Below are 19,757 nucleotides of genomic sequence, written 5' to 3'. Positions count from 1 at the left end.
TTTCTGCAGTTAGCAGTCACCTAAATGAGAGGAGAAAGTAACAGCAGAGTAAAAAAGTTGTAAATATTAGTGTAAAATTTCATTTGAGGGGGAAGCTAGGGGGCATAGTGGATAAAGCACCAACCCTGGATTCAGGAGGACCTGAGTTCAAATCTGGTCTCAGACACCTGACACTTACGAGCTGTGTGACCCTGGGCAAGTCACTTAACCCTCATTGACCCGGGGGGGGGGGGCAGGGGGGGAATTCATCTGAATTCTTCATTTGTCCAAAATATTTGATCTGGCCTAATCTTTTTCATCAGCCAACAAGCATCTATTAGGTGCTTCTTAAATGTTTGGCAATCTCTGTTAATTGGAATCCTGAGATACAATGAATGAATGAATAAAGAAAGGAAGGAAGAAAGGAAAGGAAAAAGAAATGAAGGCAGGAGCTATTATGCATAGTAAAAAACAAAACAAAACAAAACATGCTATTGTGAACACCTGATTATCATCCTAATAGAGGGGAATAATGGCCTAAATAATCTAAAATAGCAGATAATCCAAAAATAACTCATACCTAGTTTGTTTATAAGACATTATTGTATAGTGTATATCCCTTCCTAAATATGCTTTCTTTTTAGAAATAAAATATTATTTATATATTTTTAACATTTATTTTTAAAAAATTTAGCTATGATTTTTCTCCATCCCCCCAAGTCCTCCCACACAAATTGAGAAGGCAAGCAATATATTAATTATACATGTGAAATAATGCAAAACACTTTCCAATATTAGCCATGTTGCCAAAAAAAAGGTAAGTGCAAAAAAAAGTTTAAAAAATTATGCTTTAATCTGCATTCAGATTCTATCAGTTCTTTTTCTGGATGTGCATGACATTTTTCATGATGAGTCTTTTGGAATTGCCCTGGATCACTGTACTGATCAGAGTAGCTATCATTCATAGTTGATCATTGTATTTCTGTTATCATGTAAAACGTTCTTTTGGTTCTGCTCACTTCACTTTTCATAACTTCATATAAGTCTTCCCAGGTTTTTCTGAAAGCACCCTGCTTGTGATTTCTTATAGCACAATAGTATTCCATAATAGTCATATACCACAATCCATTCAAGTATTCCCCAATTGATGGGCATCACCTCAATTTCCAATTCTTTGCCACCACAAAAAATTGTTTATTATTATGTTTTTTACATATAGGTCCTTTTCCTTTTTATTTGATCTCTTTGGGATACAAACCTAGTACTGTTATTACTCTGTCAAAAGGTACAAAAAATTGTAAAGCCCCTTAATCTTAGTTTCAAATTGTTCTCCAGAATGGTTGGATAAGTTCACAACTCCAACAACACTGGTTTATGTCCCAATTTTTCAGCATTTGTTGTTGTCCTTTTTATGTCATATTAGACAATCTGATAGGTATGAGTGGTATTTCAGAATTATTTTAATTTGCATTTCTCTAATCAATAGTGATGTAGAGCATTTTGTTTGTTTTTTTGTAGGCAATGGGGGTTAAGTGACTTTCCCAGGGTCACACAACTAGTAAGTGTCAAGTGTCTGAGGCTGGATTTGAACTCAGGTACTTCTGAATCCAGGGTCAGTGCTTTAACCACTGCACCATCTAGCTGCCCCTAGAGCATTTTTTTTTGATAGCTTTGTTTTATTCTTCTGAAAACTGGCTGTTCATGTCCTTTGACCATTTACCAATTGTGGAATGATTTGTATTCTTATAAATTTGACTCAGTTCTCTATATATTCAAGAAATGAGGCCTTTATCAGAGAAAATTGGGGCAAAAACTTTTTTCCAGTTTCTTGCTTTTCTTCTAGGCTTGGCTGCATTGATTTTGTTTGTACATTAGAAAAAAATTAATGTAATCAAAATATCTATTTTAGATCTCATAATTCTGTCTCTTGTTTGATCCTAAATTTTTCTCTTTTCCATTATCCCTTAATTTGCTTATAATAACTTTTTGTTTAAATCACATGCCCATTCTGACATTATTTTGTCATGTGATGTGACATGTTGATCTATTCTTCATTTCTGTCAGACCACTTTCCAATTTTTCCAAAAGTTTTTGTCAAAAATCTTTGGATCTCTGGATTTATCAATTGTCACAGCTAGGTGCTACAGTGGATAGGTAGAGTGCTTGGCCTGAAGTCAGCAAGACTCATCTTCCTGAGTTCAAATCTGGCCTCAGACACTAGCTGTGTGATCCTGGGCAAATCACTTAACCCCATTTGCCTCAGTTTCTTTATCTGTAAAATAATATGGGGAAGAAAATGGCAAATCATTCCAATATCGTTGCCAAAAAAACTACAAATGGGGTCATGAAAAGTCTGACTGAAATTGTCTACTTAATCTATTCCATTGATCTACCACTCTATTTCTAGCCAGTACCAGTATCATTTTTATGATTAAAGCTTTATAATATAGTTTAAAATCTGGAACTGCTAAGCCACCTTCCTTAACATTTTTTCCATTGATTCTCTTGTTATTATTCACCTTTTGTTCTTCCAGATAAATTTTGTTACTATTTTTTCTAGCTCTATAAAATAAAATGTTTGGTAGTTTGATTGGTATAGCACTAAATAAGTAAATTAGCTTAGGTAGAATTACAATTTTTATTATATTGTCTCAACCTACCCATGGACAATTAATATTTCTCTAATTGTGTAATTCTATCATTATTTTGTGAAATGTGATTTGTAATTGTGTTCGTACAATCTGGGATTTGGCTTGGCAGGTAGACTCCCCTATATTTTATATTGTCTATAGTTATTTCAAATGGAATTGCTCTTTATATCTCTTTGTACTAGGTTTTGTTGGTAGTATATAGAAATGATGATTATTTGTTTGGCTTTATTTTGTATCCTGCAATTTGCTGAAGTTGTTAATTGTTTTAACTAATTTTTTAGTTGAATCTCCAAGGTTCACTATGTATACCATCATATTTTTTGTAAAAAGTAGTAGTTTTGTTTCCTCATGGACTATCCTAATTACTTCTATTTCTTTTTCTTGTCCTATTCCTACAGCTAGTATTTCTAGAATGATATTGATTAATGGTGATGGTAGTGGGCATCCTTGCTCCACCTCTGATCTTCTTAGAAAGGCTTCTAGCTGGGGACAGCTAGGTGGTGCAGTGGATAGAACATTGGCCTGGAGTCAGGAAGACCTGAATTCAAATCTGGCCTCAAACAGTTGACACTTATTAGCTGTGTGACCCTGGGCAAGTCACTTAACCCCAATTGCCTCACAAAAAGAAAGAAAGAAAGAAAGAAAGAAAGAAAGAAAGAAAGAAAGTTTTCAAGCTTATCCCCATTACAGATAATGCTTGTTGGTGGGTTTAAGATAGAGTACTTATCATTTTAAGGAAAGGAAAGCTTCATTTATTCCTATGCATTCTAATGTTTTTTAATAGAAATGAACATTGTATTTTGTCAAAAGTTTTTTCCACATCTATTGAGATAATCATGTCATTTTTGTTGTTACTGTTATTGATATGGTAAATCATGCTGATAGTTTTCCTAAAATTGAACAAGCTATGATTTTCAGTATAAATCCCACCTAGTCATTGTATATCATCTTTGTGACATATTGCTGTAATCTCCTTGCTGATATTTTATTTAAAATTTTTGCATCTGTATTCATTAGGGAAATTGTTCTATAGTCTTCTTTTTCTGTTTTTGCTCTTCCTGGTTTATGCATCAAAAACATATTTGTGTCATAAAAAGAATTTAGACTCCTTGTTTGCCTGTTTTTTCCAAATAGTTTATATAGTGTTGGAATTAATTGTTCTTTAAATATTTGTAAGGATTCACTTGTGAATCCATCTGGGCCTGGCAATTTTTTCTTAGGGAGTTCATTTATGGCTTGTTCAATTTCTTTTTCTAAGATAGGCTTATTTAAATATTCTATTTCCTTTTTCATTAATTTGGTCATTTATATTTTTGTAAATATTCATCCATTTCACTTAGATTGTCAGATTTAATGACATATAATTGGGGAAAATAGCTCCTGATGATTGCTTTAATTTCATCTTCATTGGTGATGTATTGCCCCTTTCATTTTTGATGCTTGTAATTTGTTTTTCTTCTTTCTTTTTTCAAAATCAAATTAACCAAGTTTATTTTTTTAATTAAGCCAGCTCCTGGTTTTATTTTTTATTCTTTATTTTCAGTTTTATTAATCTCTATTTTGATATTCAGTATTTCCAATGAGATCTTTAATTAGAGATTTTTAATTTATTCCTCTAATAGAGTTTTTTAAATTGCATTCCAAAATTTCATTGATTTGTTCTTTCTCTCTTTTGTTGATGTAAGCATTTAGAGATATAAATTTTCCTTTAAGTACTTCTTTGGCTGCATCCCATAAATGTTGGTATGTTGTATCATTGTTCTCACTCTTTTTAGTGAAATTATTGCTTGTTTCTATAATTTGTTCTTTGACCCATTCATTCTTTAGAACTAGATTATTTAGTTTCTAATTAATTTTTCATCTATCTTTTCATAGCCCTTTATTGAATATAATGTTTATTGTATTATGGGCTGAAAAGAAGGAAAGAAGGCATTTAATATTTTGGCTTTTCTGCATTTGGTTGTGAGATTTTTTTTATGCTTTACTATATGGTCAATTTTTCTGAAGGTCTAACTTCCTCTTTCCCAACCTTTGAGGTTTTTATTTTTTAGTTCATCCATCAAAGTCAATTCATATGCATGCCCTCTGTCTATGTATACTTCTTCTAACTACCATAATAATGACAAAGTTCTTAGAAATTACATGTATCAGGGCAGCTAGGTGGCACAGTGGATAGAGCACCAGCCCTGGATTTAGGAGGACCTGAGTTCAAATCTGGCCTCAGATACTTGACACTTACTAGCCATGTGACCCTGGGCAAGTCACTTAACCCCAATTGCCTTTAAAAAGGAAAAGAAAGAGAAGAAAAGAAATTACATGTATCAATTTCCTGTATGGGAATGTAAAAGTAGGACCTTAATGAATGGCTTGTGATTCTTTTATGTTTATGTTTTGGTTTCTCTTGTGTCTTGTGTTTGAATATCAAATTTTCTATTTAGCTCTGATCTTTTCTTCAGGATTGCTTGAGAGTCTTCTAATTCATTAAATATCCATTTCTTCCTCAAAGCATTATACTCACTTTTGCTGGGTAGGTTATTCTTGGTTGTAATTCTAGCTCCTTTGCATTCTAGACTGTCATATTCCAAGCCCTCTGATCCATTATTGTGGAAGCTGCTAAATCTTTTGTGATCTTGATTGCAGCTCCACAATATTGTATTACTTCTTTGTGGCTGCTTGCAATATCTTCTCCTTAAACTTGGAGCTCTAGAATTTGGCTATGATATTTCTGGGAGTTTTCATTTTGGCATCTCTTTCAGGAAGTGATAGATGGACAATGTCTATTTTACCTTCTGGTTCTAGGATATTAGAGCAGTTTTAATAACTTCTTGAAAGATGATGTCTAGGCTCTCCTTTTTATTTAATCATGACTTTCAGGTACTCTAATAATTCTTAAGTTTTCTCTCTTTGATTTATCTTGTAGGCAGTTGTTGTGTTTTTTTTTTCTGATAAGCTATTTTCACATGTTTTTCTTTTTTCATTCCTTTGACTTTGTTTTCTTTTTCTTAATGTTTCATGGAGTCATTAGTTTCTACTTACCTGAATCTAATTTTAAGAAAGTATTTTCTTCAGTGAGCTTTTTATACTGTTTTTTCCATTTAACCAATTCTATTTTTTAAGGTCTTCTCTTCAGTGGATTTTTGTGCTTCTTTTACCATTTGACCAATTCTAATTTACAAGGTGTTATTTTCTTCAGTATTTTTGTGCCTTTTTTTTTTTAACCAAGCTGTTGACTCTCTTTTCTTTTCTTTTTTAGTGAGGCATTGAGGTTAAGTGCCTTGCCCAGGGTCACACAGCTAGTAAGTGTCAAGGGTCTGAGGCCGGATTTGAACTCAGATCCTCCTGAATCCAGAGCCGTTGCTCTACCCACTGTGTCACCTGGCTGCCCCTGTTGACTCTCTTTTCATAATTTTCTTGCATCTTACTCTTTTCATTTCCCAATTGTTTTATCCACCTCTTTTGTTTCCATCTTGTTGCACTTGTGTCCAATTCACTTTTTTTGAGACTTCTCTTATAGCAGTTTTTAAATCATTGTCATCTTCTGAGTTTGTATCTTATTTTTCCTTGTCACCATAATAGCTTTTGTGGTCATAGTCTTGGTTTTTGTAATTCATTTTTCCTGCCTATTTCTTGATTTTGAACTTTATATTAAAGTTGAGATCTGCTTCTAGGGTGGAAGAGGCACTGTCTCAAACTTTTATCTTTTTCATGCTGCTGTTTTCAGAGTTAGTTCTGGGGACCTATAATTTTTCAGTGTTTCCAAGATGGTATGACCCAAAGAGAGGTATGTGGTCACTGCTCTCCTGGGCTGAGCTCTGGTTTTTACCCATGAAGGGGCCTCATTTCCTTGCAACTGCAAGTACTAGTGCTCCTCTTAGTCCTGGAACTACAACTAGGTAGCCTACTCTCATGCAGCCACAAATACTGGTGCTCCTTTCTGCCTTGGAACTAAGACCAGACCCCCTACTCCCTTGTGGATGACCACAAGCATTCTTCTCTGCCCTGGTACTGTGACCAGGCCTCTACTCCTGTATGGCTGCAAGCACTACTGTTCATCTTTGCCCAGGAACTGCAACTGGGAACTGTATAGAGGCAATGAAACAGGGTCCTGGACGTAGTGTCAACAAAGGGTCAACTATGATTCCTTTCACATCAGTTGTCTGACTCCCTTAATGTTTCTGACCTGAGAGATCTCAAAGCTGCTGATGCTGTTATTGAAGCCACCTCTAAGTCCTACTGCTAATGTTGCCACAACATGGGCTGGCCCCCTCCCTGGTGTCACACACCTCTGCTGTCAACCTCCTAACTTGTCTTGGACTGGAAAAAATGTCTTGCCCTAATTTTTTGTTGGCTCTGCCATACAGAATTGTAACTTATTGAGTAGGGACATGACATGGTCAGACCTGCACTTGAGGAAAATCACTTTGTCAGCCATGTGAAGAATGAATTAGAGTGTGGAAAGACTTGAAGCTGGCATACCAATTAGGAGGTTATTGTAATAGTACAAGTAATGACAGTTAAAACTGGAGTGGTGGGGCAGCTAGGTGGAGCAGTGGATAGAGCACCGGCCCTGGAGTCAGGAGTACCTGAGTTCAAGTCCAGCCTCAGACACTTAACACTTACTAGCTGTGTGACCCCGGGCAAGTCACTTAACCCCAATTGCCTCACTAAAAAAACAAACAAACAAACAAACAAACAAACAAAACTGGAGTGGTAACTGAATGAATGGAGTTAAGGAGTTGGATGCAGATTATGTCATGGAGGTAGAAACAGCAAGATTTAACAATTGGTTATTTGAGATGAGTAAGAATGAGGTGATACTGAAGCCAAGAAATAAGAAAATTTGTCATTCTATTAACTTCACATAAATTACCTATGGTCAATTTTAAACAATCCATGTTGAGGTATCCTAGGCAGCAGACTTCTGGCTCACCTACTTCTCCTATTTCCCTCCTTTTATGCACTCAAAAAGTATAAACACATTTCAACTTTACAAGGAAAACCTATATAGGAGTGAGGAGGAGCCAAGATGGCAGGCATTCATATGACTATATTTATTAAGACACTATCATGTATTGGATACCTTGCCAGATACTGGAGACACAGAGAGATGTAAGAGGCAATCCCTGTCCTAGGAGTAGGGTAGGAAGACAACTTAAAATCTATTTGGAAAGATAATATATAGATTTAAGAATATGAACAAGAATTCTAAATAGCACATTCTAGCTGAGTAATAAGTATTACAGATTGTAAAATGCTTTAAAAAAGAGAAAAAAATTAAAAATTAAAAAATTCAGAGACATAATTTTCAAGGAAAGCTTTGAGCAAGAAATAATAAAATCATATATTTAGAACTGGAAAGGACTTTAGAAGTCATCTAATCCAAATTTCTCATTTTCAAAAGTTGTAATTTAAAAAATAACAAAAAGATAGAGTCAGGAGGACCTGAGTTCAAATCCAGCCTCAGACACTTGACACTAGCTGTGTGACCCTGGGCAAATCACTTAACCCTCATTGCCCTGCCCAAAAAAACCAAACAAACAAAAAAACAAAAAGAGTGAAAACATTTACACATACAAAGTAGAACAGCAAAAGATTATATACGAAACCATTAATATCTTTTAAATAAAATTTGTTTTTCCCCTAAATATAGTTTAAATTCATCATCTTACTTTCAAAATTTCCCTGCTTGTCTGTGTTCCCCTCTGAACTTCCTTCTGTTCTCTTTTGTACATTTTAAAACTTTTTGTCAATACTATCGCTTCTATTCCAAACAGAAAGGGAAAAAAAGATGCCATCGTTGGAAAAACTAATATAAACTATATAAAAGATATGATGCATATAAAAATAATAGTAGCCAAGCAAAACAAATCCATATAGTGGTCATTTCTGCAAATGTATGTCTCATTCTCCTCCTTGTTTCAATAACTTCTCTGTCAGGAGGTAGGGTAGCATACATCATTAGCCCACTTGAGTTGTGGTTGGTCATGCATAATTTAAAGTTCTTAAGTCTTTCAAACAAATCCCTTCACTTTAAAAATAGGGAAACTGAGGCCCAGGGAGATGAAGGGAATTGACTAAGATCACAGAGATAGAGGTGAGATTGGAACTCAGGTCCTCTAACTTTAGTGTTCTTTCCATTATGGATTTATCTCAAAACGGGCCAGTTTCTGAACATGGGCTATAATATAAAAACTACCATCCATTCAATTCAATTCAATTCAATATTTATTAACTATTAACTATTAAAACACTGTGTTGGATGTTAAGGACATAATGAAGAAAAATAGCACAACTCTCATATTCAAGGAATTTACAAACTAGTTAACTAGGGAGTAAGACAAAAGCAATGACACAAGTTAAGGTGATATACATGAATTAGAAAGGTCAAAGAGAGGGGAGAGAAAATTGAGGAGGGACTGGCCACCCTTTCTTGGGGCTGGGGGGGGAGGGGCGGGGAAGGGAGCCAGTTAAACTTGATGGGAGAGGTAGAATGGAAGTGAAGTTTTCAAGAGAGGGAAGAATTTCAAAAAGAGGAAATATGAGAAGAGTCAATTCTATGTACAATATGAGGCATAAGCATATATGTAAAAGAGGACAGGTTGAGAAGAGGGAATGACTAGTAGAATCATAACATTTTAGAGCTGGAAGGATCTTGGAGGTCATCTAGTTCAAATCCTTCCATTTACAGATGACAAAACTGGGGCCTAGAGAGTTTAAGTGACCTATTTTCACAGCCACAATTTTCATTTTGCTTCACGAAAAACTATGTTACTTCAGTCCTACTTTCCCAACATAGTGCATATTTACAAATCAATACAAATATGATCTACCATTGTACAGGCATACACTGTCACTTAGTGACCAAGGTTGAATCATTACCCCTTCATACATTTGAATTATTATTGAAAATAATAAAAGCATATAACTGTTGAAAATAAAAATAATGAACATGTTCTACCATTGCTGCCCCTTTCTCCTACCCCAAATAAAATTGCTACCTTTCTTTCCTATCCCAAATAAAGTGGGGGTGGTGGAAAACCATCTACTTGGGAAAAATCATAACATAAAATATAAATGATCATATAAAATATATAATTAATCTACACATTTGCCAGAAAATGTCCCATCATTGTATGCAAGATGAATTACAATAATGATGGTGGTACTAGTGATGTTTTACTTTCCCAAATGGAACCAATGAAAGGTATAGCAAATGCCAATACCTATTTTGGAAATGACTAACAAAACCCAGAAGATGCTAACTAGTCTGTCTATGCAATAGCAAAATTAAGAAGTTAGATGGGTCAGACAAAATAATGATTTCTAAGGTAATTTCTAAATCTAATTTCTATGATTCTGTAAGACTAAATGAGAACCCAGATGTGAAAGACATGGTACTGATATAGCTCTTTTTCTCTGATTAGCGGTAATGGGTGGGAAATTAGAGGTCAATGATAAAGCAAGATTTCTCTGCCTTGTTTTGAACTCTGAATCAAAATATGATCAGAAATAAAACTTTTAAAAAAATGGCAGTTTACATCCATGGTGTGGCTTATCATCAGAGAGACGAGGCAGCACACAGGGTCTTTCTTTCTTACCAGAAAGAGCAATGTTTTTCCAACCAGAGAATGCATTAAAATCTCATATTTGCCAGTTACTTTCTATGTGACCTTAGAAAAGTCATTTAACTTCTCTGTCGAATGAGAGGGTTCAAATGGATGACCTCTAAGGTTCATTATAGCTCTGATATTCTACTTGGCTAGCAAAACAACAGAGTAGGCTAGTCATATGGAGACACTGAGACATGGCTGATGGACTGACCACATTGGTATTTACCTAATAACTAAAGAGAATCTTACCTCCCAGCATTGGTCAAACCTCTGGTGAAGAACTGGTAGGAAGGCAGGAGGAACAAAAGCCAGGTTATAGTCTGTATTGTTTGGAGGGGTCGAGGTGGGTTGGGGAGGGTGATTTTATTTTTCTTCTTAAGGCAATCAGGGTTAAACGACTTGTCCAGCGTCACACAGCTATTGGTTGTCTGAGGCTAGATTTGAAGTTGGGCCCTCCAGACTCTAGGGCCAGTGCTCTATCTACTATGCCACCTAGCTGCCCCTATGGTCTGCATTGTTAGAAGGAATATTCATTACAATGAGATCACAGTTCCATGGAAATATGGAAGCTTCCATCCAGGCAAGACTTGACTCATAAAGATGATTTTCTATCACATTCTTAAAGATTCCCAAGGAAAAGTGAGTAAAAAGATCTGGCTGTACCCAGAAAACAGTGGTATAACTGGACAGGTCAAGAGATTCTCAGCTCAAGTCCCACCTTCTGCCACTGGTTTATCATAATTCCCCCAGATGCTAGTCCCTTCATCTCTGAGATTACTTTCTATCTACTCTGTGGATAATTGTATGTATGCATGTATCCACACATATCTATTTACTTATTTATTTATTCATTCATTCATCCATTCACCTATTTATTTATTTGTTTGTTTGTTTATTCCTTCATTTGCTTTATTTGTTTGTTCATTCATTCATTCATTCCTTTGCTTGTTTGGGTGTGGTCTCCCCCTATTAGAATGTGAACTCTATGAGGACAGGGACCATGTCTTTTATTGTTCTTGTTATCCCCAGCACTGAGCAGTGTCTGCTGCATAGTTCCTGCTTAAATGCTTGTTGCCCCACTGACTGCACCAGATGTACTAAATGGTAAAAAGTAGAAAGAATCCCTAAGGGTAATTACACTAACTCCTTAGTGTAATGATTCCTTCTCACTTCACCTGGAAGCCAGGAATCACATCTCATGATTCGTTTTTATTTACCCCCCAAGTACCTAGAACAGGATTCTCCACACAGTAAGGGCTTTAATTAATGTTTTTGATTGACAGAAGGTTTGGTCATTTGTCTTCAAGTTTGATGGTACAGGTATTGGTGGATATAGGAAATGGGAAGTAAGAGGTGTTCCTACTTTCCCCAAGTAGTTTGGATCTATAAAGGGAGGTAAAAGGATAGTTATGAAGTATAATAGTTCTTTTGGAAAAGGAGAAAGAGTTCTCTGTGACTCTTCTACGAAAGAAGACACCTATGCAAAGTTGGCTTTCTGTTGATTTTTTCATTCAAAGTGGAAGAGAAAAATATCTTTGACATAGAGCAGGCCAATTTGAACTTTCCCCCCTCTCTCTCTAAGGATAATCAGAAAGAAATTAAAACCAAGATTATCTGGAAATTTAATGACCCTATTTTTATGTGAAAAAATGTTTTCACCAAGAAAGGAAATTAAATATAAATTATGTCAACATTTCAAGAGAGTTTCCTTATGAAATCTGAAGCAATCTTTACATTAGTAAAACAATAGAAATTCTTATAAAGGCAGAATAATGTAGGAGAAAGTACCCTAGATTAGGAGTAATGAGACCTGGATTCTAATCCCAGCTCTCACTAAATGTACAATCTTGGGTAAGACATTTTTTTCCTCTCTTAGTCTCATTTACCTTCTATGTAGAAATAAGGATGTTAGACCAGGTCGTCTTTAACATATCTGGTGATTGGGGCAGCTAGGTGGTGCAGTGGATATAGCACCGGCCCTAGAGTCAGGAGTACCTGAGTTCAAATCCGGCCCCAGACACTTAACACTTACTAGCTGTGTGACCTTGGGCAAGTCACTTAACCCCAATTGCCTCACTAAAAAAACAAAAAACAAACAAACAAACAAAAAACATATCTGGTGATTAAAAAAACAATGTATAAATCATAGCTCAGAATGCTTTGGTTTGCTTTGGCATGAAGTTTGAGTAAGCATGGAAGAATTTCCAAAGAGAGCCCACTCTAGACTTAAAGAATGTACAGAATCCCAACTAAAAGGTTCTTTCTTTCACTCTGTGCTCCATTCCCCCTAGCATAGACATTTTAAACATGCCTGGTGCCTGCGTGCAAAGGCAGTATTGCATAATGAATAGGGAACTAGCCCAGAAGCCCTGACTCTGCCACATGCTGGCTATTTGACCCTGGTCAAGTTACTCACCTTCTCAGTACTCTGGACAACTTTCTAAAATTATAAGCTGGAGAGGAGGTAGAGAGTGAGTTGCATTCATAAAGAGAATTTTCTCACCTGGGAGTTCCGTATGCCAAGGAAATCACAAGTTCTGTACCTATAAGGACTTGTTTGATGAAGTCTATGGCATAAACAGCACAACTAGGTTTGTTTTGCAATATTTGTATATTTAAAAAAGAAGGAAATATAAGGAGACATATGACTCAAGGAATGAGAATACCAGGGAATGATAGCTTGGGTAACCTGAATGTCCCACTGTCTGATAACAGTGAGGGGCAGAGAGAAACACATCTTTGGAAATAAATGTAAACCACATTTATCATAGATCAAATCAAATGATGATGGATGAAGAATGCATCCTAGGAACACTTGAGATTTGACTTTATATATTTATGTGTTTTTGTTGCATATGTTTCTATTTATGTTCATTTGTGATGACTCTCTTCATTAGGGGGTGAATTCTCTGATGAGAAAATGTCTTCTTCCTCTGTAACCAGCCACAGTGCTTGGCAACTCAGTGTTCTCTCTGCACATAACTATTACTTAGTTCATTTTGGTTGACTGACTGACTGTCCTTTCTGTTTCATAAGACTCAGCACAGGTCCTAATCTGATGCTCTGGTTGCACCTTTCTTCATGGGTAAAGCATTGATTAATTTTGTACAGGAACTAATTACAACTGACTAAGCCCTTACTAGGCACATGGCACTATGTTAGGTTTTGGGAATACAAAACCAAAAGTGAGATTATTCATTATCACCACCACCATCATCATTAATACAAAGTATAAAAGTGCTTGTCTTTGACCAGAAGAATATTGAATGTGTGTGCAATTAAGTAAATAAAAGTATATAGAAAGTAACTTTGAAATAAGTCAAGGAGGGAGAGAGTATCAACCATTGGGGAAGAGATAGGAAATCCCTCCTATAGAAGACACCACTGGAAAAGTGCCTTGAAGACAGCTTCATATTCAAAGGGGTACAGCTGAGGAGGAAGTGCCTTCCTAATGCAGGGGACCCTCTAGATAAAAAGCACAGGAGTGCGAGATGGGAAGTCTTGTTAAAATGTTACCTCCCTCCTGGTATCATGCTGAGGAATGACTAACCAAAGTGGATGAGAGCCTTAAATTGTTTGTTGTTCTTCAGCCATACAGTGGTATCTGACTCTACATGACCGCATGGGGTTTTCTTAGCAAAGATACTGGAGTAGTTTGCCATTTCCTTCTACAATGTATCTCCATTTTACAGGTAAGGAACTGAGGCAAATAGGGGTGAAGTGACTTGTACAGGGTCACTCAGCTAGTGTCTTGACCATATTTTAACTCAGATCTTCCTGACTCCAGGCCCTATCCAGTGTGCTATCCACTGCACCACTCAGTTGCCCCTTCTTAAGATGAGTAGGGAAATATAAAATATGGCATCCGTTACTGTGAGCATCCTGTGCTTCCAACTGTTATTGGCCAGTTATTTTTCTGATTGTCCATCTTACACTTTACTCACCCTTAGAAAGTCAATAGACACTTCTCTTTTATACTGTTATAAGAATTCACTGCTTCAAATTGTTCATTGGTTCCACAGAAAATATGGCATTAGTTGAAATAATTTGTTATGGGTCAGTTATTTTCAGCTAGGCTATCCAATCAGCATTTCAGGCAATTGGCCAACTGACAGTACAGTGGGACTTCCTGATGTGATTGTGGACTTTGGTTTTATAATAAATACTTTATTTTATTGTGAAGTATCATTGGCTAGGGCTATCAATAATTCAACAACCCTTATTAAGCACCCACAATGCCACTATACTAGGTTCTGGGAATATAATTACAGAGAATGAAACAATACCTACTCTCAAAGAGCTTACATTCCAGTGGGCAATTCTATCTATGTGAGATACTTTGATATTTTTGGTACCAGAAAGCCCATGCTCTTTGCTAAGTCCTGAATCATGCCCTTTGACAACTGTGAGGAAGCGAATAAAGCAGCCATCCATAATTGTGCCACAGTCCCGGAAACCTTACCCCTGATGCAGGATTTGCAGTCCAACCCAACTCAGCAGTAGCTGTCCGGGTGTCCATTAAGGTTTCTGGAAATAAAAACAGGAAAGCAAATGAGTTAACAACTCTCACCACATAGTTGTTTCCCACCCTCAGGGGCCCATTTCTAGTTTGAGGTTGTTTTGATATCTGTGATGTAATAGAAGGAATTCAGAGAAACACAGAAAAGCCTGTGTAAACTGGTACCAAAGGAATAAAGCAAAGACAGAAGCCCAATATACCAAGACTACAATAACATAAATGAAAATAGCACTAAAAGATGCTAAAATCTAGATTGATTTCAATGACCAGTCTTGATTCCAAAGGAATAATGATGAACAATATGATTAAGTATGAAGTATGGGGGGCAGCTAGGTGGCACAGTGGATGAAGCACCGGCCCTGGATTCAGGAGGACCTGAGTTTAAATCCAGCCTCAGACCCTTGACACTTACTAGCTGTGTGACCCTGGGCAAGTCACTTAACCCTCATTGCACCCCCGCGCCCCGAAAAGAATTCATTAGCTATTATTATAAACTTTCCCAAAATGCAAATGTGTATTCCAAGACTGAACTTTTCATAGTGGGCATGTCACCTTTTTCCAGCTATTACATGTAGTTCCTCAGGAAAACTGCTAGCCTCTGAATTGGGAAATACCGAATTTAAATCCTGCTACCAATATACAGAAATTGAATAATCGTGGACAAGTCACACAACTCTCAGAGTCTGAGTTTTATCATCTTTAAGATAGCGATAATAATACCTAATTAATAGGGTTATTGTGACCATCAAGGGAGTTAAAATGCATTGCAAATCTAAAACAGTTATATAAGTAACAGTAATGAAAAGGAGTGCCTTGGCTGCTTAAATTCTACTCTCCCCAACCTTTGGCCCTCATCTTACCATTCTAAGAGTATCCTTGTAGCAGTGGTCAGGGAGGAGGGAAGATAAGATTCCTTTAGTAGACTATAAGCTTCATGAGGGCAGGCACCATGTCTAATTTATCTTTCTATATAGCACATGATGTTTCAGCAAACAATTTAATTCAATGCAACAATCACTTGTTAAGTGTGCTGTGCTTAGAGGAAACATTCCCTATTCACATAGGTAATCCAGTAACACAAACACAAATAATTACAATGTAAAAATAGTTGCCATTTATAAATGTGTTAGTTGAATAAATGGATTTGGAAATGGGGAAGAGGGGCAAAGTGCAAAGTCTTTCTTTTGTAGCTCATTTTCCACTCTAAGCCCATCTGACAGCTGGGGAATCCAAGCTCATGGCTAGAGATACCCTTTCTTTCCCTCTCATCTCCACTTCATAGCACTAATAATGATGATAATGACAAATTGCATTTACATAAAAAATTTCTTACAAGAAGCTCACACCACTTGTTGGGAATTCATCTCATTAATTATAAAAAAAAAATGTCTCGGGGGAGGCTAGGTGGCACAGTGGATAAAGCACCGGCCCTGGATTCAGGAGTACCTGAGTTCAAATCCGGCCTCAGACACTTAACACTTACTAGCTGTGTGACCCTGGGCAAGTCACTTAACCCCCATTGCCCCACGCAAAAAACAAAAAAAAAAACAAAAAACAAAAAAAAATGTCTCAGTGGGGTAAACCTGAAACAGGTGGGTGTATTTATGTTTAGTAGAGCAAGAAACCTAAGCACACAGAGGCTGTGGTTTCTATGAGGTCACACAGCCAGACTGAAGTAGAAGCAGACTGAAAAGCCAAGTCACTTGATTGACAGCATTATTGCCACTTCCAATACCCCTATCCCATTCCACTATGGTTATTCTAATGGAGTTCTGTGGAGAAGCAAGGAGTTTTTCTTTGTTTATTTTTGTGTTTGTTTGTTCATTTATTTGTTTTTATCTTTTTTGGAGACTAAAATCACATAGGACCTTTACTAGACCAATAACTAGAAATATTTTCACTGGCTAAAAGAAATAGGTGAGGGGGAGGGGCAAGACAGCACAGAAGAGAGTACAACGGCAGATGCTGTGATTCCAGGAGAGAGAATGGCCTGTTCCCAAGAGGCTCAGCTTCCAGAGGGGTTAGGAGGAAGGTAGTTCCAGGAAATTGGTGTTATGGTGACAAAACCTGTGAGAGAGGTAACCTGAGTAACCAAATCAATCAACAAGCATTTATTAAGTACCTACTATGTGGCACATAATTGGAGCTTAATGAATGCTCATTTCCTTCCTTCCTTCCTGCTTAGGATTTGGGTAAATGTCAAAGAAGTTACATGGCTTCTCCTGCCTTCATCTGTAAACTGGAGGTGTTGAAGCAGATGACTCCTAAAATCCCTTCAAAGCCTAAAGCTATAATCCTATTGTCCCCAACCAAAACCAGCCAAGATGCACTGCCAGATTTTAGCTCCCCCTCCCCTACAAAAAAAAAGTCCCTATGGCGGGCAGGGGGAGAGTGCCTATAGCTTCCCTGAGTTAGCTCTGCCAAGGTTTACATTGCCTTCTTTTACCAATAACCCTTCCCCCAAATCTGACGTCGATCCTTTTTCACATTATTTCTCTTCACTTCTCACCATCCTGTCCCTGAAAAGCTCAATGGAGAATCATAACTTTCATATGGTATGGGGCAGGTACTTTTCTGGTAGAGACACCAAGTATAGCACTGGGCTCTTGTGGGGGCTTAATAAAAATGATTTAAGGATGTTTATGGCTCTCCAGAGGGGCAGAGAGCATTCATTTGCATTTACAAAGCATATTGAGAGTTCTGGCAGAAAGTTATGATGGAAGAACAATTAAATATGTATGATTGCTTCTGCTGTCAAATAGCATCACAGGCACCAAAGCCGGAATGGGGCTTCTTAAGAGATAGGGATGCTGAATGGCAAAGATACATGCTGAGCTCTGAGCAAAGTCTGCTTCTATGGCCTGGTCACTGGACCCTCAAAGCTTATAATCAAAAGTGGCACTCCAGGCCCAAGGTGTGGCTCATAGTAGCATTATATAAAAATTATCATGATTATTATTACTACTCCTAGGTAAGGGGCCAACCCAGGGCCAAATGGTGAAGTGAGCTGTTTAATCTATATTTTTCTTATATTTGTAAACATCTACTGAGGTAATGCAATGTGGTGCAAGTGGATTGGGATCCAGAAGACCTCAGTTCAAATCTCTGCTCTGCTAACTCCTACTTTTCTGACCTTGAACAAATCAGTTAATCTCTGGGCCTTAGTTCATTCATCAGTAATATAAGGAGTTTGACTAGGTAGTCTCTAAGGTCTCTTTCGACTCTAAGTCTGTGATCTATGACTTCCACTTCCCCTAGGAACCCAGATCCTTCAAACTGGATATTTAATAGGACTCCAATTCTAATGGTATCATAGGACCTCTCCTTCTCAATAATCCCCCATGCTCAAGACCTTTTCTTATATCTCTCTCCTGACTAAATTCACCTTTCCTGTGCTCTGTTCCCTCAGAAGCCTGCTAGGTACCTGCCTGTCTAATTTGATAAACTAGTTTGATCTTTGTTGTTAATAGATGATAATGTCCTGATGAGTTAGTCCTCACCAGAAACATTTTCATTCTAACAGAAACCTGTAATGCCCTAAAAGAAAAAAAAAAGATGAAAATTAAGCAATTTGGGGGCACTGTAGCAGGATGAATGGAGAAAGAAATGTTTCAGTAAGAGGAATAGGGCCAGTGCCATAAAACATACAAATGGGGGCAGCTAGGTGGTGTAGTCAATAAAGCACCAGCCCTGGATTCAGGAGGACCTGAGTTCAAATTCTGCCTCAGTCACTTGACACTTACTAGCTGTGTGATACTGGGCAAGTCACTTAATCCTCATTGCCCTGAAAAGAAAAAGAAAAAATATTGGTCCTGAATGCAGTGGATGACCTCCACTTGGTGTTTTGGAGAGCTCTAAGCTCTCCAAAGCACTTGCTTTAGCTGCATTCATAACCTTCGATGGAATATATACTGGACTTGGAATCAAAAGGATATGGGTCCAAATCCCAGTTCTGTCACTTACTAATTATGTAACCATTAACAAGATGGTTACAACAAGTAACCTTTCTGAGGGGTTTGGTTTTAGAGAGGCAGATTTAGGCTGGAGGTATGGAAAAAGACTTCCTAACAATTGGAACTCCTATATTTGTGCCTCACTGCCTTTGTATTTTAAGAATTGAAGCCTATTCTCTCCAGGGACTTTGTGTATCTGTGTACAAGGAGAGAATATGTTCTCTGTTTGGGGGTTTGGGGAAGGGGAGGTTTGTATTGTTAACTACTGTTCTTTCTATATATTTCCAGTAAATAGCCCTTTGTAAAATGTAATTGATATCAACTGGTTGATCACTATTGAGGAACACCCTGGATGGGAGCCTGTGAGGAATAGTAATAGAAACCCCAAACCCTCAGGGTTACTCTTAGAACATAACCTGTTAGTCTCATGGCATTTGGGAGCATCAACCCACAGGGGCTGCTATAGTAAAATGCTAAAGAAATGTGAGAATGTATAGCAGTTTTCTTAACTTTCTTTTGTATTATTCTTAAGGTCATAGGAATGGTTGTCCACACCTGTGTGTAAGAGGCACTATGGTGATAGAGGTGATTTGGGGGAGGGGTGCTAAGATTAGGAAATATTTAATATGTGTGCAAAAGCAAAAGCTTGTGATCCCTTGGACTGGAAAGATAAGAATTTCATTCAATAAGCATGTATTAAGCATCTACTCTTTTCAGGGTCTTGTGTTAGACACTGGGGGAGACAACATTTAGGCATTGCACTGCCTTTATCTTCTTGAAGTTTACCATCTATTAGGGGATAAGGCATAGGCATAAAAACATTATTATTCTCTCTGTTTCTCTCTCTCCTTCAATTGAGTCTCTGTCCCTTTTAGGCAGAGCAAGAGTGTGTGTTTGTATGTGGGGGGGGAAATTTTTCCAGTACTAGGGATAAACTGCCTGGATATCACAGCCTGCTTAGTTGGCTTGGCAGGATGGCTAACATCCTCTTCAAGCAAAATCCCTTTTCTCCCTTCTTCTCATATTCAGTTCCATCATTTTTAAT

The 19,757-nt window shown here is 37.2% G+C and overlaps 1 protein-coding gene across 6 annotated transcripts in view; it reads right to left on the bottom strand.

Annotated features, from left to right (window-relative positions):
- Positions 1–19,757, bottom strand: part of EPHB1 (EPH receptor B1) — a 745,891-nt gene that overhangs the window by 499,498 nt on the left and 226,636 nt on the right. For all 6 annotated transcript variants that reach the window (XM_043997284.1, XM_043997282.1, XM_043997279.1 and 3 more), the window contains one exon: positions 14,703–14,767. In XM_043997284.1, coding sequence (XP_043853219.1) covers positions 14,703–14,759 — 57 coding nt within the window. In that variant the 5' untranslated portion in view covers positions 14,760–14,767. The remainder of the gene's footprint in view (positions 1–14,702; positions 14,768–19,757) is intronic.

This window comes from Dromiciops gliroides, chromosome 3 (genome assembly GCF_019393635.1).
Source record: "Dromiciops gliroides isolate mDroGli1 chromosome 3, mDroGli1.pri, whole genome shotgun sequence".
NCBI classification, from domain to species: Eukaryota; Metazoa; Chordata; class Mammalia; order Microbiotheria; family Microbiotheriidae; genus Dromiciops; species Dromiciops gliroides.
Note: the sequence above shows the minus strand (reverse complement) of the source record. Positions and strands in the feature narration are given on the sequence as shown.